Here is an 18,994-nt window from a genome sequence, read left to right as displayed (position 1 = left end):
CAGTTATTATTGTTCACCTTCAGAACAGATCAATAAGCAACCTTTGCAAGTTGCTGGAATTTCCTAATACAAGTCTTGAGCCTTTTAAGTTGTTCAAATATTGACGCAGCAGGGTTAATCAAAATTTTTACTATTTAATAATATAACACAGTCAAAGTTTAACACTCTACTGATATCAACCATTACATTCAAAAGGCACATGGATCATTAGATACCGAAGTATTGATGATGAAATTCACTTGATCAGCTTCTTGCTGTGAGGGTTCATACCTGTATCCCCAACCTGGATTTCATCACATAGAATTGATCCACCAGCTTCTTGTGCAACGGTCTCATGTCTTGGGGCACAAACTTTTCATGCACAGCCAAGCCATACTCAAGAATATGTGCCTTGAATACAAAAAAGCACAAGTGTGTAAGTTACCTGCTTTTTAAGAATTGCAATTATCCACATTTTGATAGCTAAATATCATCTATTCTTTTTACCGTTACTTTCTGAAAGCTCCTTTCTCTCTTTTGTGTCTGGGAATACACGGAGCTAGAAATTGGATCACGCTTCAACCGGGTCACCATCCAGATGCAGCACATGCCTGATGGAGGGCCACAGCTAATTAGTCATCAGCCTCATTAGTTAATAATGAGGAGTAGTGGACACCAGTTGCAACTCCAGAAGTCTCACTGGTTGTGAGTGGGGCAGCAGGATTGGCTAGCTGAAGATAATTGGGTTGGCATGAGTGATGTGCAGTCAACAGCAGCAGCTCATAGTTTTAACATGGAGCCAGGAGAACCATCCCAGTTAAGATTTTCTTTTCACATCTTTAAATGAGAAAATTTGCCCAAAAAAGTGGTGTTTAAAGTACGCTGATATTTTCAGGATGACCTAAAGAGAACTCTGAAAGAACTAGGATGACTAACAGTGTATTTCAAACCACAGTTTGTACCACCACTAGATGGCTTTAGTCCACTTTGTCAAGAGCGTCACCTTTATAGCACATGAACATTGCAGAAACCTTTGTCTGTTTAAATTAATTTATTGAGATTTCCTTTCATCTCACAGTATATGAGAATTATAATTTGAGGCACTTCTTGAGTGAAAGTGACTGTAACAAATATCATGTTGTCACTGCATCGGGGTAAACAAAGGGAGAACTAGCCTTTTGTGTAAATGCCTACATGAATTCATCATGCTCGGTATGATGGATCAATCAAGATGGCCATTAGCTTGATTCCTGGGAGTGATGATTGTTTAAGAGTTCAATACAGAAATTCTTTAATAATAAGTGTAAGAAATCAACTAAAGACCTCGTTTGAACAGTGCATTTATTCAAATTGCAAATGAGTTTGTCAGTGAAAGCATTTAAACCTATTTTGCATTTTCTCATGTCCATCCGGGATATGCCCTGGGAACAAAAATGAGTTCTGGGACGTACTATGTAATGTTGTTGAAGAGAATGGTTACATTCACTGCCGTGTGGGCAGAGTATAGTTTTGGAAGATCAAGCTATTTACCTCTATTGGTTCTTGAAACATTCTTACTCTGCTAAAAGCACTTTACAATTGCAAATTGTTGTTGTGCATACACTTGTGGCATTTTCTACGAATCTTACTTCGTTCATTTTAAGTTTAGTTAAGCATATGAGATGTCTCCATCAATAGAAAATGATACAGTTGCAGCTTCTTGTCCATTTATAAAAAGTGTGATAGGACTGCAAGAGTGAAATGCTCATTAAAATAGTTGCCACTGCCTCCAAGGGCTTTCCTTGGCTCCATTGGAGGGGTTCTCTCTTTTGTTCACATAATACTTGGCACCCACACCATTAATTCCAGCAGAAAGCAATGGGATGGGAATGGGATGGGTGAGTGACCCTCTTCAAGAATGTAGTGTAAAATCTCTGCCTGAAACACCAAATGGGCCTAAAATTCCATCATTTGACATCTGGTCTGCTAAGATGTACTTGTGCCAAGTTTCACTCGGTGTTGGGAATTCCCACACCTGCCCCTTCCAACATTGATGGTCTCATTCAGGAATTGTGGAGGCTCTGTTCCTGCAAGAACTCAGAACTGAGGTAACTGGATCCTGGCCTAATTTGTGACCATTTTGGCATTTACCCACTTTGATCACTTGACGCTTGCAGTAAGGCAGGTTTTGTGAGCCAATTGGCACTAGGAGGAAAAAAATAGTGGCTCAGAAGTGACATTAAGTTCATATTTCCTTTAAAAAAAAAATTAGAAAAATTGCACTCCAGAGTGATGTTCAATTTTAACTCAAGCTATGACTGGAGGAGACTTGGATTCAAGCATCGCTGAATACACAGAGCAGATTTAACTGTTTCATACAAGGGTGGGGAATGTGTAAGGCAGGGTTTTTCAGATGGTGGGGTTTCCCACCCCGCCTCCCGAACAGTCAGTGGGGAACACATTCAAGCTGATCACAGCAGCCCTGCAACCATTTAACGCCCCAGTGTTAATTGGCTGGAGGCAGAGAGCTGCCAGCCAATCTGATTGGCCAGCAGCGGCCAAGGCTTGGACTCCAAGCAATCCCCAGATTCTAAACTCTGGACTCCAAGACAAGGTAAGTGTGGGAGGTCTCGCAGCAGGGAGGAGAAGTGAGGCCAAGGGGGGATAGGGAGAGGGGGGCGGGGGGTCTTGATGGAGAGGCTGGGAGAAAGGGAGCAACTGCGGGGGCAGATGGGGAAGTTGAGTGCCCATTGTAGAAAGGGCACCCTTGAGGGAGAAGCCCCACTTCCTGCCCAAGGCCTGAGCAAGGTGACCTGCCGGGCTTTCCCCCCGGCCCCTGAACTTCACCCGCCAGCCGGTGGTAAGTGGCCAATAAAGAGCCTCTATTGAGACAAAGGCCAGCAGGCCACCCTAGGCCTCACCCGCCCACCCGTCTTAAAATTGCGATCTGGTCAGGGGTTGGCAGGAACTCAGTGTGAAAGCCATCCAAGGAATTTTCAAGGTCCCCACCTGAAAATACACCATGGGGACCATAAAATTCTGCCCATAGAATATGCTATCCTGGGAGGCAGTGCACGTGCAAAGTATTTGAAATTTGAAGAGTGCGACTCAATGTTTTGGCATTCAAAGTCATTGGATGTATTGGGGCTATGTGGAATATGATTATGTGATTGTTAGGACCTGATAGACGGAAACAGTCTTTGCTGCTCCTGCCCTATATTTCTAAGGGTACAGGAAGATAGGAGAGGTAGAGATAGGCTTAAATAATTAGGTCTACTGATGAGTCAGAGGTCACTCACAGCTTGCTTGTTTGTCTCACAGTCAGGGAGGAATTTTACAGATTTTTCCCACCTGATATTAGCTATGCATGCTTCCTGTGCTTTTCTTTCTCCCACAAGAATAAGCGTTGCTAATGATTAGGGAGGGTGGTGCAAGACCTTGCAACAATTTAACAGACAGGATGAGCATTAGTGAAGCTGATGGTCTTTTCTTCACCTCTTTTCAAATATTTGTATCTAGAATATTAAATGCCATATGGCAAATCTGCAGCACTACTTTATGCTGTGCTAAGGTACTAGAACAAGGGATGCAGGTTTATAGCTGCTGAAAGGACAATTGTGGACAGATATCAAGAAAAACATCTTCATGCACAGTGTGATTGACATTTGGAATAATCTTCCAGTTAGGAAGGGGTGGCAAAAACCTTGCCTTCATTCAAGAGAATAATGTGATGGGGAAACAAATGCAGCTTTTCACTTTGAAGCATGAGCTAAGTTGGTCGAATGAGGCTTCCTTCATCTACCTTGTAATGTGTTTCTTGATAAAACCAAAGGAACATACAAGTAAGTGACTTGCATATTAACATAAATCTATTATCTGGTGCAAATGAGTATTTTGTATTTTGGGGACGTGTGTGTATTTTACCTGTTCAAACATAAGTTCCCTCAGACGAGAGATTTTCTCTCCATCCTCAGGGTGGTTGAGAATGTAGTCCTTCACAAAGAATGCCTGCAACAAAAAAAAGTAATTTTTCTCCAAGCTGTTTTCTTGCAGTCTTTCCAGCTCTTCTCAATCCCCCCTCGATTTGCAAACTACCTTGAAATACATTTGCAGCCTTGTAAAATTAAACAACTGTCAAGTTGCCAAGGAACTGATCAGAATTAAAAATGGAACCATTTAAAATTCAAGGATTACATTTAAAGCACCCACAAAGCAACACAAGAAAACAAATTATGCAAATTAGGTACAATTAGGTACTTGAAGGATGTTTGGGATTATAACAACCTGTTATTATGGGCAGGCGGTGGGGTTAGAAGGTCAAATCTGTCTGTAACACTGATTTTTTTTTAAAAAGCTCAGCATTTTTAACCAAATAGAGAACTATTTTCTCTTCTCTACGCCTCCAATTTTCGCTCCTGCTAAAATATGATTTAACAGGTGCTGCATGCACTCTTAGTTCCCCTAAACAGCCATTCCTCCTGTTTGTTTATCATGGTATTTGACTGCAGGGATTTTTACATCCAAGCCTGACTCTGTCCTTGACCTTGTACTTTTCAGCATGAGTCACTGGATAAGCATCAGGTTTGGAGGAGGCTGACTATGAAGTCTCAACTATTACCCTGACTGAATTTAACTAATCGAAAACCAAGGGCTTTCTGGACAGCATAGCTCAGTGATCTACTAAGTAACAAACTGAACCAGCTTTCTCCCTTCAAGTTTCTCCTCAGCGCCATGTAGCACTTCTGGATCGAAAACATATACTTCCAGATCTGTTAACAAGATGCACGTTATACAAATACATAATGTGGAGAATGCCATGCTCTCCAAGACGCCTCCCCTTCACTGACAGTGAGTCTATTCCCCAGTTGCTCCCTTCTAAATATAGAAACTAGTATGTACAAAATTATTGTCTGAACTTGTCCCCTAAGTGTTATGTTTTACACAGTACCACTAGGTCTCAAAAAATGAGCTATTCTAATTATATACAAATCATAAAATATCTAGCTTTGTCTCAGCTCAACTGCTGTTGAAACCTTCATCCATGTTTTTGTTACCTCTTGACCAGACTATTCCAATGCTCTCCTGGCCAGTCACCTACCTTGGATCCTCTGTACACTTGAATCAACCCAAAACTGTTTAACGTCTCATTCAAATGACCGCACCTCCAACAATGCAGCACTCTTGTAAGTACTGCACTCGAGTGCCAGTCTTGATTTTTGTGCTCATGCCCTGAAGTGGGACTTGAACCTGGAACCTTCTAACTCAGGCGAGGTGCTACCAACTTAACCATGGCTGGCACGCCAATTTTTAATTTAAAAAGGGAGATAAAACAGTCCAGCAAAATACACACTAGTTAGCTTAATGTTCATGGCAGAAAGTGTACCATAAAGGGTTAACGTTAAGTTTGTAAATATACAGCCTATGTCCTCAGCAATCTGAGATCACATGACAGATTATGTGAAGGAATGGTTCTATGTAGAACCTCTTGCCAAGCCTGTATCGTACATAGTATAAAGTTCAAAAAAGGTAAAGTGAACCAATAGTCCTTTCTGCAGCATTATCTATAAATCCAGACCACAAACACCCTCATCTAAGGCCCACAACAATGATAACAGAGAAAAGATATTTTGTATTCAGAAGATGTCTTACAAAAATATCTTGAAACCAAAAATAATAGAAGCCAGCACAGGTTTCAAAAAGGAAGGTCATTGTTGACCAAGTTTATTGAATTATTTGAAGATGTAATGGAAAAGTTAAACAAGAGTAATGCTGTAAACATAATATATTAGCATTTTCAAAACTCCTACAATAAGATGCCACACAGTAAACTCATGACTAAGATCAGAATGAGGCAGGGGCCAAGCAACAGAATGGATAGCAAGCTGGCTACCAAACAGAAAGGACAACAGGGTTTTGAGGTAGTTACTCAGGCTGCCAAAAGATGGGAAGTGGTGTTCCACAATTTACATAAGCAAACTAGACTTGGAAATCAGAAGTACAATTTCAAAATTTGTGGACAGCACCAAATTGAGCAGTATAGTTAATGCAGAGGAGGCCTGCAACAAATACAGGAATACACAAACAAGAATAGGCATCTAATTGTAAAATTAACTTCAATTTAGATAAGTGTGAGCTAGTATATTTTGGCAGGAAAAATAAGGAGGCCACATACTCCTTGGAAAATAAGGGAAACTGAGAAGTACAGGAATATAGGAACAGGAGTAGGCCATTTAGATCCTCTATCCTGTTTCGCCATTCAATGAGGTCATGGCTGATCTGCAACCTAACTCTGTATACCCGCCTTGTCCGATATTCCCTTAATACCTCTGGCTAAAAAAATCCATCAATCTCAGTTTTAAAATTAACAATTGAACTAGCATCAATTTCTTTTTGCGGAAGAGAATTCCAAACTTCTAAAGCCCTTTGTGTGTAGGACTGTTTTTTTATTCATTTATGGGATGTGGACATCGTTGACTGGTCCAGCATTTATTGCCCAGCCCTAACTGCCCTTGAGATGGTAGTGGTGAGCTGCCTTCTTGAATCACTTTCTTCATTATAATCCTGAAAGCGCTGGCTCTAATTTTTAGGCCATGTCCCACAAGCCCTAGATTTTCCAGCCAACAGAAATAGTTTCTCTCCATGTACCCTATATGTTCCCCCAGAGTATTTTGAAAACTTCAATCAAATCATCTCTTAACCATCTAAAGTCCAGGGAATGCAACTCTAGTTTGTGTAGAATTTCCTGGAAATTTTACCTTTGGAGTCTAAATATCATTCTAAATCCACGCTGCACACTCTCAAAGGCTAATATATCCTTCCTAAGGTGCCATGCCCAGCTGTTCACAGTGCTCCAGGTGTGGGCTAACCAGTGCTTTGCATATGGCTGCAGCAGGACTTCTACCCCTTCTATTCTAGCCTACTAAACATAAAGGCAAGCAGTCCATTTGCCTTTTTGATTACTTTCTGAACCTGTTCATGACAGTTTAATTATCGATCTACCTGGACCCAAAGGCTCTTTGGACCACCACTGTTTAATGAGTTTCAACTCTAGTTAACAGTCTCTTCATGAAGGACTTTATCAAATGCCTTCTGGAAGTCCAAATATATAACATCCATAGGCATTCCTCTGTTCGCAACTTCAGTCTCCTCTACAGAAACGTTAAACCAGACTTGTCAGGCATGGCTTTCCCAATGTAAATCCATGCTTCCTTTTTCTGACCAGCTGAAAATTTTCACTCATTCTATCCTTAATGACAGACTACAATAATTTCATGACAATAGATGTTAAGCTAACTGGGCTATAATTCCTTAATTTTCCCCCCTTACCTTTCTTAAATGGCATGCATAATTTTCAAACCGAAAGGATGGATTTCTGAAATGAGCACGCTTTGGAAAATTATAGTTCAGACATCTGCAACTTGCTTGCCTATTCCTTTAAAAACTCAAGATTAGAAACCATTTGATCCTGGGGTTTTGTCATTCTTTAGTGCCATTTTTTTCATTACACTACTTTGCTTACATTAATTCTGATAAGTCCGGCATGCTTCTCCTTTCCTACCTCAAATACTGACACAAGGTAATTATTCAACATGTCTGTGACTTCCTTAGTTTGACTGAAAACTGCTGATGGCGATATTGCCAAAAAGCTCACATTGCTCCTGACCACTCTCATTTCCTAAAAGAAGTGTAAAAGATTTTATATTGATCATCCTTACAAGTTTCTTTTCGCACTTGCAAGGGATATCAAAGTTTCTTTTCATACTCCCGCTTTGTAGCTCTTAATATCTGTTTTGTCACCCTCTGCTGTTCTTTGCATCTTTCCCATTCATCAGGATCTGTGCTATTGTTTGCATTTTTCTACGTTTTCTTTTAGCTTTATTCAGCCTCATACCTCTGCAGTTGTCCATGGCTGTTTACTTTGGCAAGCAGAGCCCTTGCTCCTCTGATATAAAGATCATTTCCGATCTGAAGAGTCATACAGACTCGAAACGTTATCTCTGTCTCTCTCTCTCCCTCTCTCCACAGATGCTGTCAGACCTACTGAGTTTTTCCAGCATTTTTTTGTTTTTGTTCCCTTGCTCTTCTGGTTGTCTATTTTGAACACCTCCCACTGAATTTCAGCCATTTTGCCCAGTTTATTGTACATAGTCTCTGCCTCATCACATTGAAGTCAGTCTTACCCAAATCCAGAATCTTAATGGCTATTCCACATTTCTCCCTTTCAAACACAACGTAAGCTTGATCATATTCTCATGAAAACATAATAATTTTCATAATATTGTGATTTATTGTAAAAGGAAGTTAAAAGTGGGGTTTGGATTAGTTTGTCTTAGTGTAGGTCTGTGTGCGTGGGGGACTTAATTGAATTGGAGACAGCTGGTCTGGAGGCTTCGAGTTATCAACAAGGAGCTAGGCTTGAAATGCAAAATATGTGAAATTCAAACTAACCTAATTTATCTAAAAATGCAAATGTTACTTACACCTCACGTTCTAAAACTTCAGCCATGTTTAAAGAGATGGTAAGATGTTATACCTAGCTAAAAGAAGCTAAGCCAAACAGTGTGTTTATTTTTCCCAAAGGTTTCTGATAAAATTAGCACTCTGAAAAGATTTATATTATAAGGGTAAAGTTCCAAAGACATACTAGAACAATGGGATTTGCATTAAAAAAAGGATAAACATGTATGAAGATGAGGAGGCTATGTGTAAGAAAAGATCTAACACAAGTGTGAAAAGCCTCCAGCCTCTGTGAATCAAGTTGCTGTCTACAGGAACCGAAGCTGAGAAAACTGTCCAGGGTATAGTGTTGCTTTGCTGGGTCTGTTTAAATCTATTTGTTTTTACGGTTGCCTTAACGGAGGTGTAATTGGGAGCCAGATTAATTAGGGGTTTTATGAGTTATTATAGTGGTAATTTGTAGACCTATGGATGTGCTTGAAACCTTTTCTTTTGTTAATAAATGTTTCAGTTCTCTAAAAACCTCTGAAGTCATGGTAGTCTTATTACTTCTGAAGTCAGGGCATGTATCTCGAAATAAAAATACAAATTGCAAAACAGTTGTGACCTCATGATCAAGTTTCCCTCGTGGATTTGATCCGCCTGGCACACATCATCTGCCACGTCATAACAATACTGTGACTGCTATTCGGGAATGTTCACGCACCCTTAGACCATTAACCAAATCTGATTCAATACTCACTACTAAATCTAATGTGGCCTGCCGCCTTGTTAGTTCTTTGACCTATTGTTACAGGAAACTACTCCAGATACATTCAAGGAATTTACCATCTTTCTGACATATGCTAGTCTGTTTATGCCAATCTCGATCGAAGTTGAAATCCTCCATTAAAACCATGCTGCCTTTGCGACATCTAATCTATTTATACTGTTACCACTTCACAGCTGCTACCAGAGGGCCTAAACACAACTGCCACTGCAGTCTTAAATTCTCTTCTATTTCTTAATTCTACATATAATGTTTCCACCACCTGTTTACCTCTCGTTATATCCTCTCTTATCTTTGAAGTGATTTCATACACAATCACGAAGGCTACTCCTCCCCCTTTATCATTTCCTTATGCTTCCTGTGGATCTGATAACCTGATATATTTAGCTCCGTGTGCTTACTGTCTTGCAGACATGTCTCGGTAATGGTGACCATATTGTATCCTCCAAGTTGAATTTGCACCTGGATTTCATTCAATCTTCCCCCTATACTCCATGCATTTGTGTAAAATACACTTATTTGGGCCACACACCCTAAACCATCCTCCTGCTCTACTGTTTTAGTCACATGTTTCTTATTTCTCTCTTCTGGTTTAATTACTTTACATCTTTTAGTTTTCCCTTTACCTGTAGTGCCTAAAGCACAATTTCTGATCATTACTCTACTCTCTTCCATTTCCAGTTCCAGTTTGTTTTTGAACTGTTATTCATAATACTTTTTCCACCTGAGCAGCCCCCACATTTACTAATTTGAAGTCCTTGTGACCGCCCGATTTATCCTTTCTGTTAGGACCCTGGTCCCAACCTGTTTTAGGTGGAGCCCATCCTAACAGTACAGATCCTTCCTGTCTCAATACCAGCACCAGTGTCCAATGAAATGGAACCCCTCTTCCTCACACATGTCCTTCAGCCAAGTACACTGCCCTACTCTGCTATCTTTACACCAGTTTGCACGTGGATCAGGTAATAATTCAAAGATGGTAGCCTTTGGGATCCTGTTCCTTAATTTAACTCTTAGTTCCCAGTGCTCTCCAAAAAGGACCTCTTGTTTACTCTTCCCTTTGTTTTTGGTCCCAACATCGCCCCCACCCCCCACCCAACTCCCTCTCCACTTTCCTTTAAGACTAGTTTGAGTTGTTTCTCACCCTGGCACCAGGTAGGAAATATACCATGTGCGGCTCTTGCTTACAAAGGATGTTATCCACCCCTCTAATTACTGAACACTTACAACAATAACATTAGACTTCTCATCTCCCAAAACACCCCACTTTGGACAGCTTCTTGCTCCACAGTGCCATGGTATACCCTCTAGCTATTCTATTCTTCCCACAGTCTTCATCCTTATCCTTAGCAGTTGGACAGCTTCTTGCTCCAGAGTGCCTTGCTACACGCCATCCTCCCACAGACTTTATCCTTATCCACACCAGTAGCAAGAACATTGGACCAACTGAACAAGATCAGTTTCTGCAGATCTTCATTCTCTATCTCACCTGGGTTTTCCTTACTCTACACACTGTCGGTCATACCAACCCCATTCTGAACCTGCACGAAGTGTGACTGAGGTCTGGAATAAGCTGTCCAAATAATTCTCCCCCTCCCTTATGTGCTGTCAATGATTCAGAGCCAATGAGATTCAAATGGAGAGATCTACTGCACGTGTGTACGCTTGGGACAAAGGGATCTGGGGTACAGATGCACAAAACACTAAAAGTAGCAGCACAGTTCAATAAGGCCATAAAGAAAGCAAACAAAGCACTTGGGTTCATTTCTAGAGGGATAGAATTTAAAAACAAAAATTATATTAAACTTGTATAAAAACTTGGTTATAGCGCACTTGGAAATACAGTTCAGCTCTGATAATAATTCTTATAATAAAAGGATATTGAGGCACTGGAGAAGGCGCAAAAATGATTTACTGGAATGCTATCAGAACTGAGAGATTTTGCCCATCAGGAATGATTAAAGAGGATGGGGGTTTTACTCTAGAGAAAGGACTGAGAGGTGATCTGGTAGAGTTTTAAAAAAAATATGAAGGGGTTTGATAGGGCAGATGTAAAGATGATATTTCCACTTGTGGGGGAGACCAGAATGAGTGACCCCAAATATAAAATAATCACTGATAAATTCAATACGAAATTCAAGAGAGAACTTCTTTACCCAGAGTGTGATAGAATGTGAAGCTTGCTACCACAAGGAGTGGTTCAGGCACATGGCAAAGATAAGCATTTAAACAGAGCTAGCTAAACATGAGGGAGAAAGGAATAGAAGGATATGCTGATGGGGTTAGAGGAAGGTGGTTGAGTGCACCCTGTGCAGACGGAGGGGTGGGGTTGCCTGAGTCAGGGCCAAAAGAGCGCAGAAATCTCCCTCAGGCACAGATCTGCCTCAGGGAGATTAGTTTAAGTTCAAAAAATTTTAATACAGGAAAAAAATTTTTTTAAGACATGTCCCCTCATATGAAACTGTCACATGAGCTGGGACATGTCTATTAATTTTATTAAAATTTTTTTCAAGACTTTAAAAACCTTCATGAAACCTCATCACGCCCGTGGATGAGGCTTCATGATAAATGCGAAAGCTGCCTGGGCTCTTTGCCTGCCCGCCAACCTTAAGGTTGGACGGACAGCTCAGTTAATTGTTTCAATTGATAGTTAACTGACCTTAATAGGCCTTTGACAGTTCGGTGGGCGTGCAGCCAACTCGGGTGTGTGCCCACTGAACTGAAAATCTGAATGACACGCGGTGACATCGGGAAGCACACCCGATGTCACCGTTTGTCATTTTATGCCTCGGCGAGTGGGACCCCCTCCCACTCGCCGAGCTGAAAATTCTGCCCAATGTTTATATTTTTTTTTACTGTTGCACTTTGCTTTTTACTCCCACTTCCTAAATCTTAAACTATGTTGCCTAGTGTTCTCTGGACTGGTGATCAACCTGATCCCCTTTGGGATTTTTAACCATTTTGCTAGAGAAAGAGTTTTGGTATAATTTTATGTCATGTCAGCAGGCAAGTAGCAGAGTGGATAATTAACTGGTTGCAAGACAGAAGTCAGAGTAAAGCAGAGCTATTGAGACTGGCAGAAGGTGGAAGCTGGGAGTCCCACAAGGATCAGTACTGGGACCACTGTTGTCCACAATGTATATTAACAATTTAGACTTTAGAATCAAAAATGCAAGTTCTAAATGTGCAGATGACATCAGCTTTGGCAGGGGTGAGGGAATTGGTCAAAATTGAGGTGAACTGCAAAAAGTATAAGGCAACATTAATAAACACGCAGAATGGGCATACAATTAATAAATTAATTTCAATACAGACAAATGTGAGGCATTAGATTTTGGTAAGGAGGCCAAAAATTACTTGGAAAGAATCTAAATAGGGTAAAGGAGCAAAGGGATCTGAGTACAAATACACAGATCAGTAAGCAGTGACGCTGGTTAATAAAGTCATAAAAAAGGCAAATCAAGCAATTAAGGTTTATTTCTAGAAGGACAGAATGCAAAATTAGAGACTTAACTTGCATCAACCCTTGGTCAAACCACACTTGGAGTACTGTGTACAGTTCCGCTCACCATATCATAAAAAGGAAAAGAGGCACTGGAAGGGGGACAAAAATCATTTACAAGGGTGATACCAGAAATGAGTGGTCATACCATCAGGAAAGGATGAACAAGCTGGGTCTCTTTCCTCTTACGCAGAAGACTGCCAGATGACCTCAAAGACATCTTTAAAATTGAGAATTTAAATAGAGTAGACACAGATTGCAAAACTAGATACTGTCAAAATGAGATAGCAAGAAATCAAACAGAATTCATAAGAAGCATCCTTATCCAGAGAGTGGTGAGAATGTGCCACCACAGGGAATGGTTGAGGAGAATAGTAAATATGCATCTAAGGGAAGCTGGATGAGCAAATAAGGGAGAAGGTAATGCTGATACTGAAATGAGGAAGGGTGGGAGGAGGTTGGGTTGGGCCGAATAACCTGTTACTGGGCTGTATTTTGTATGCAATTCTACGTATGTAAATTGAAAAAAAAATTAAGTGTTGCTCTCAGGGGAATGTGGGGACAGGACACAGTGCTGGTGCTGCCAGGATAACAGGAGTATTGGTTTGTAAATAAGTTCTCCTGAAAATTAATGAGACAATCACTGAAATGATGATCTTTAACAATCTGTTTCCTCATCATGTCCAATATTTGGCCAAATTTGATTTAACATGTATCTTTCTGATCTCAACTCAGGCTCAGGACTTTACAAGTTTATTCACAAAGATGCAAACTCCTTCTAGCTGCTTTTCACATATGAATTGCTGGGGTGGCTGGAACAAAAAATTGATGAATATATTAATAAAATAGCCTTGAAACAATTTTTCCACAATGACCTTAGCCACCAGGTGAAATTTGTTATCCTGCTAAATATTTCCTTGAACCCTTTGGGTTTCTTCAACCCCATCCCCACACTCCTCTACATTACCTCTTGGTATCTGGCAAGTCCTCCATTAACTGCTGCATCAATGACACCGTTGAGGCACATGGTCAGAGGATTTATATTCTGCATCTGTCTTGACTGACACTGGGTGATTAGGGTTCGCAGTTGTTGATTCTTATTCTCCAGCACCTCAATTGCATTTTCAAGTGGACTCATTTCAACCTAGAAACAGATTTCCTATGGAAGTCAGGCTTTTTTTAAGATGACAACAAGATATCAAAATATATGCTGAGACTTTCTGGTAACTTTTGTTTCTGCTCATTTTGCTATTATTTTACTCTGAAAAATGCTATAGTCTATATTTAGCACAACAATGATGCATCTGTCATTGTACAGCATTTTGACGGTTGAGAAATTTACAATTGGCTGCTTGAACTCACCACTTCTCGTCTATCCACTTCAAACCAGCGGGAGATACCTGGTAAACTTTGAACCAACGTCAAAGTGGTTCGCTCAATCCACAGGCTCTGACAAAAACGAGAGGGGGAGATAATTAAATGTTTTGAAATCAATGTTAAAACCCACTCTCTGTATGTAATAATTACAACAACTTAATGTTAAAAAGTTTTGTATGTTTCAGTCTTAGCATTTTCATGCCTGATGAACTGAAAACATAATGAAGCAATTAAAGATCTGAATACAAACTCAAAAGCAGGGCTTTGGGTCGGGACTGGGCATCAGGGTTAGTTGGGAGTCTTGCTCCTGCAATGCGTATGCAATAGTCACCCAGCAATGAGTTTCCCTGAACTGGCCAATTCATGGCCGGGGAGGAGTGTGGTCTCCTAGCATGGAAGGAGCAGTATCTTCCACTTCAGTTAAGTGAGAGAACATTTCATAGAAACTTTTAAACCTTTTAAAACAAAAAAATGGCCAAATCTGGCAGCCACCATCATGGAAAGGGAGCCTTCGGAGGACAGCCTGTGGCTGCAGCCATGGCCAGGCAGGTGGGGAGGGGCTCAAACACTGCATGGAGGGCTGGCCTCCTGGTTGGCCTCTGGCAATTGGTCTTAATAAGTCATTTACTTACCTTGATTGGCTACCTGCCATTTGAGGGGAGGTAGCTCTTCTGACCCTTTCTCCAGGAAAGTGGCCCGGGGACACGGTGGTGCCAGCAAACGGCCTGCCAGTGCAAATTTTCATGCCTGCTTGCCTCCTTACTCACCCCAATATGAGGCTGAAAATTCGACCCCGGATTTCAGTGGCAAGAGGCCAATGTTCTAAATCAATAAGTCCCATCAACATCAAGTTAGAGTGAAATGTAAATATTTGCACTTATTCCTGTGGTACTCACATAAAAGAAATATGCATACCTTAAACTCGTTTTCTTTGTCCTTGATTCCTTTGTGGAATGGTCTATCATATCTGAACCTCCAGATATTGTTGACCCTATAAAAACTCTTAATATGGTCAGGTATAGCTTCTTTCTGCAGTATCTCATGATTATCAGGGATAGGAATTACTGCATAAATCTGCAGATCTGTACATTAGCAGTTAAGAAAATGACCAGAAAACTAATAATTAATTAAAAATGCAGGCTATGAAGTATTCAAAGAAGATCCGAGATGACTATCAAATCCTTCAGAATTTAAAGGCAGAAACTAAACATTCTAGTTGAAATTAAAACAAGGTTTGTTGGAAACGTGCACCCATCTGTGTCTGTAAGAAGAAAAGCATTAACCATTCAGCTGTTGAGCTTTCTTTAGAACAGTGGATGAGAAAATATTACGAGCGAGTTGGGCGTACAAGAATTTCTGCCCATGATGTGTAATTTTCCTCGATGATAAACTAGATAATAGATTCAGTTTTAGTTTGGATATCAGACATTTTTAAACTATATAAGTGAACTGCTATCTTAGGAACATTTTATTGCTTGTTGTAATTGCCTCAGAGCTTGTGTGTCTAACAAATTTTATTCAGTGCTTTAAAATGTCTGCTCCATGTTTAAAGCTCTCTGCTTCCAGCAACCTCGACAGTTTGTTTACTTTTCTCTGAGTCCACACCCAGACTTTACTAATCAAGCACAGTAAGCAATGGTAAAGAGACTCTCATAATCAGAGAACAATTGAACACTTATATTCCTCATGACACTAATGCTTATAAATTTTATCTTGGCTGTTAAGAGATATAAGATAAACATATCAAAGCATTCTATTTGATCACAACAACCAAAAAAGTCACTTCCAGTTGGAAATTAAGTCTTATCGTTCATCACTTCCAGTTTATTAAAAATAAAATAAAACTGTCTGCTTAATCTGCATTTTGGAGATTACACCCAAATGAGTGTCTTTTGCAGACTTCTCAATTTTCACTTAGCAAAGTAATACTTCTTGATTTTGGTTTAAAAATGTAGCCTAGTTCAATACATGTCATTACTTAAAACAATCATAGCTTGTAATCATACTTCTTTAAATGGGTTTGGAGTGTGGCTCATTTTGTGACTATAAAATTTTACTCCTTACATCTTCCTCCGAGGTTCAGTGGTAGCACACTTCTCTGAGTTAAAAGCACTTGGATTAAGTCCCACTGCAGAGATTTGATTGCATAATCCAAGCTGACACTTCAGTGCATTACAGAGAGGGTGCTGCATGTCAGAAGTGCTGTCTTTCAGATGAGATGGTGAGCCGAGCACCTTCCCCACAGCCCTGCCCCAACCCACAAGCCTTTCCATTTCCAAGAGCAATGGAATTCTCCTGATGTCTTGGTTAATATTTATCCCTCAAGCAACATCACAACCAAATTTGTTCCTCGTCAAATTGCTAATTGGGTCTTTGCTAGGTGTAGATTGACTGCGTTTCTAACATTACAACAGTGACTACATTTCAAAGTAGTTCATAACTGGCTATAAAGCACTTTGGAACATCTTGACGTCATGAAAGGTGTTAAAGAAATGCAAGTCTTTCTTTGTTTTCTATATGGTGAGCACTATAAATTTACCGAAGTATTGTGGTGAAAATTTCAAAGTAGCTTCAATCAGGAAATTGCCGAAGCAGTGCAACATCAAGCCAACACAATTTAATTTGGTGAAGCTGTTAAATTTATACGACTGCTATTACAGTTTTTATATAGTGTCTTTAAATGGAGAGAATGACTCAAGGCAACACATGTATAGGGATAAGGAAAATTAATATGAAGCCAAAAAGGAAGATTAGGTTCAGTGATTGAAAGCTTGATCGAAGAGTTGAGTTTGCAGAGGTTTTATGGGTGGAGGGAGAAATGGAGAGATTTAGATAGGAAGTTCTAAAGAATACAATGGGAAGCTCTGACAACCATGGAGGAGTGGAGGGAATGGATGCACACACAAAAAAAATCAGACCAAAGGAGAAGACTTTGCATTTAGGGTGGGACAAGGCCATGAAATAAGACAAGGGTCTTAAGTGTGTGTTTTAGGGGACCAGGAACCATTGTTCAGAAAAGACATGGGTGCTGGATACATGCAGCAGAAATTGGACAAGTTGAAGTTTACAAAGGGCATGTAGAATAAAAAATTCTCAATCTCCAACCACACTGAATTAAATTTTGTAGAAACTTCCTCAGATTTAAACATAGTCAATTCAGCAAAATATGACTAAAGTGAGTGACCAATATTCTGTGTTTTTTTTGTTGACTCATGTCACACATCTCAAAGGTAAAATTGTCCTTGATCTTGTCTGCGGTGCTCAGGAAACTTTGGGAAATTGGATTGGGCTCAGCTCACCAGGTTTCAGTGCTGCCAGCTATCACCAACATGTAGCTAACATGTATCAGAAGTCTACGATTCTCAACTGCGATCAGTGTACAACACCAACTCAAAGTGTAATGACAGAGAGTTGGGCTAAACTGGTGAACTTCAGATTCAAGAAACTACTCTCCTCCATTCCCCAAATAAGGAATATTTAGAAGGGGAAAAATCAGATTCTAAATTAATAATATTTACCAATGAATAAGAGCCCTTTTGGATCCTGATTAAGCTAGTTTTGCAATACTGACTTGACATTCAGAGTGACCAGCTTTTTCAATGGACATATTGGAGTACCCTTATTCAAAATTTGCATTCAAACAAGATTTAAAACATTCAAGCAAATAATCCTAAAAATTCATTTAGCCATTAATCCTTGAAGACAATGTCAAAAGTGATTTTGAAAACATGCTGTTTTGTCTCTCTGGTAAAAGAACCCTGAAGCATGAAAATATACTTCCTAAGGATTCAGCTGGAAGTGTCTGTCAACCTGTTTTTCTGACAGGCAAAACTAAATGAAACTGGATTTATGATCACCAAAGAATAGCAGTGGGTAATTAGAAGGAAAATACTTACTGCAGCACTATCAAGGGCACTGCATTTACTTTCACTAATTTATTCCTTCATATTAATAGTAGTAAGCCCACTTGCCTGACAAAACAAGCTATTAAATGAAAAATCATTACAGCATGAACCATGATGACATGATTAGTGACAAAAAAATGTCATCACAAATAGCATTTGTTCTACTTTAAAAAGAGTGCATCAGTGCATTGAGAATTGCATTTATGGGTTATGTCCAATAAAATTCTGAAATCTGTTAGAAAACAAAATATGGATGTTATCAAAAAAAAAGGTTGATATTGTTGCTTTCCCAGTACTGTCATTCACTGTAGGAGAAAGAGCATGGCAATAACTTATATTTCTATGACTCGGAAGAAAGCCATTTTCTATATTAACTAATCATTTTTTGTATTATTTTACCATGTTTCACAGAAAGGGGTTATGGGGTGGCGGGGTGGAATCACAAATTAAAGTAAATCACTAATAATCTTATCTGCTTGAGATTTCATTTCAAGGAGCATAGTTCTAACAGGAAGTACTTGCCATCTGTTTTGTGTTATTTTTAAAGCTGGGATTGTGTTCTATCTTTAATCATTGCACTATTCAATGATACACAGTTTAAGAACAGGTCTAATCTACATTTTGCCACATCATTACTTGCTACTTTTCAGAAAATAGCACAGGGCTCAGCATGTGATTAAATTAGAAAAGCACCTTTTCAGCCTTGGACAGTCAACTGGTCAACTATCTTGTGCATAACAAATGTTTCCTTTTAAAAATCTTCACACAAGTTGGCAAATACTATATCACTGAAAAAGTACAAATGACTTGCAGTTTTATGAACGCTGATAAATTGTTCGTGTACTTCCCTAAATTGATAGGCAAAAACTGTCCAGTTCAAACATTTCTGATAGTTATGTGTCATGCTCATGAAGATATTACAAAGTTTAAAGCTATATTTGAAAATGTGGACACCAAAAGCTGTTTAAGATGATTGTAGCATATCATGTGACGTGGCAGCATTCAGCTCCAGACAGTCCTAAAATT

The 18,994-nt window shown here is 39.7% G+C and overlaps 1 protein-coding gene across 2 annotated transcripts in view; it reads right to left on the bottom strand.

The window, feature by feature from the left end:
• LOC144696600 (dedicator of cytokinesis protein 4-like) overlaps positions 1–18,994 on the bottom strand; it is a 391,455-nt gene that overhangs the window by 43,316 nt on the left and 329,145 nt on the right. For both annotated transcript variants that reach the window (XM_078568091.1, XM_078568092.1), the window contains 5 exons: positions 14,979–15,145; positions 14,049–14,135; positions 13,654–13,830; positions 3,883–3,966; positions 271–390 (listed from right to left, as the gene is read on the bottom strand). In XM_078568091.1, coding sequence (XP_078424217.1) covers positions 271–390; positions 3,883–3,966; positions 13,654–13,830; positions 14,049–14,135; positions 14,979–15,145 — 635 coding nt within the window. The remainder of the gene's footprint in view (positions 1–270; positions 391–3,882; positions 3,967–13,653; positions 13,831–14,048; positions 14,136–14,978; positions 15,146–18,994) is intronic.

Source organism: Cetorhinus maximus, chromosome 22 (genome assembly GCF_964194155.1).
Source record: "Cetorhinus maximus chromosome 22, sCetMax3.hap1.1, whole genome shotgun sequence".
Classification (NCBI taxonomy): Eukaryota; Metazoa; Chordata; class Chondrichthyes; order Lamniformes; family Cetorhinidae; genus Cetorhinus; species Cetorhinus maximus.
Note: the sequence above shows the minus strand (reverse complement) of the source record. Positions and strands in the feature narration are given on the sequence as shown.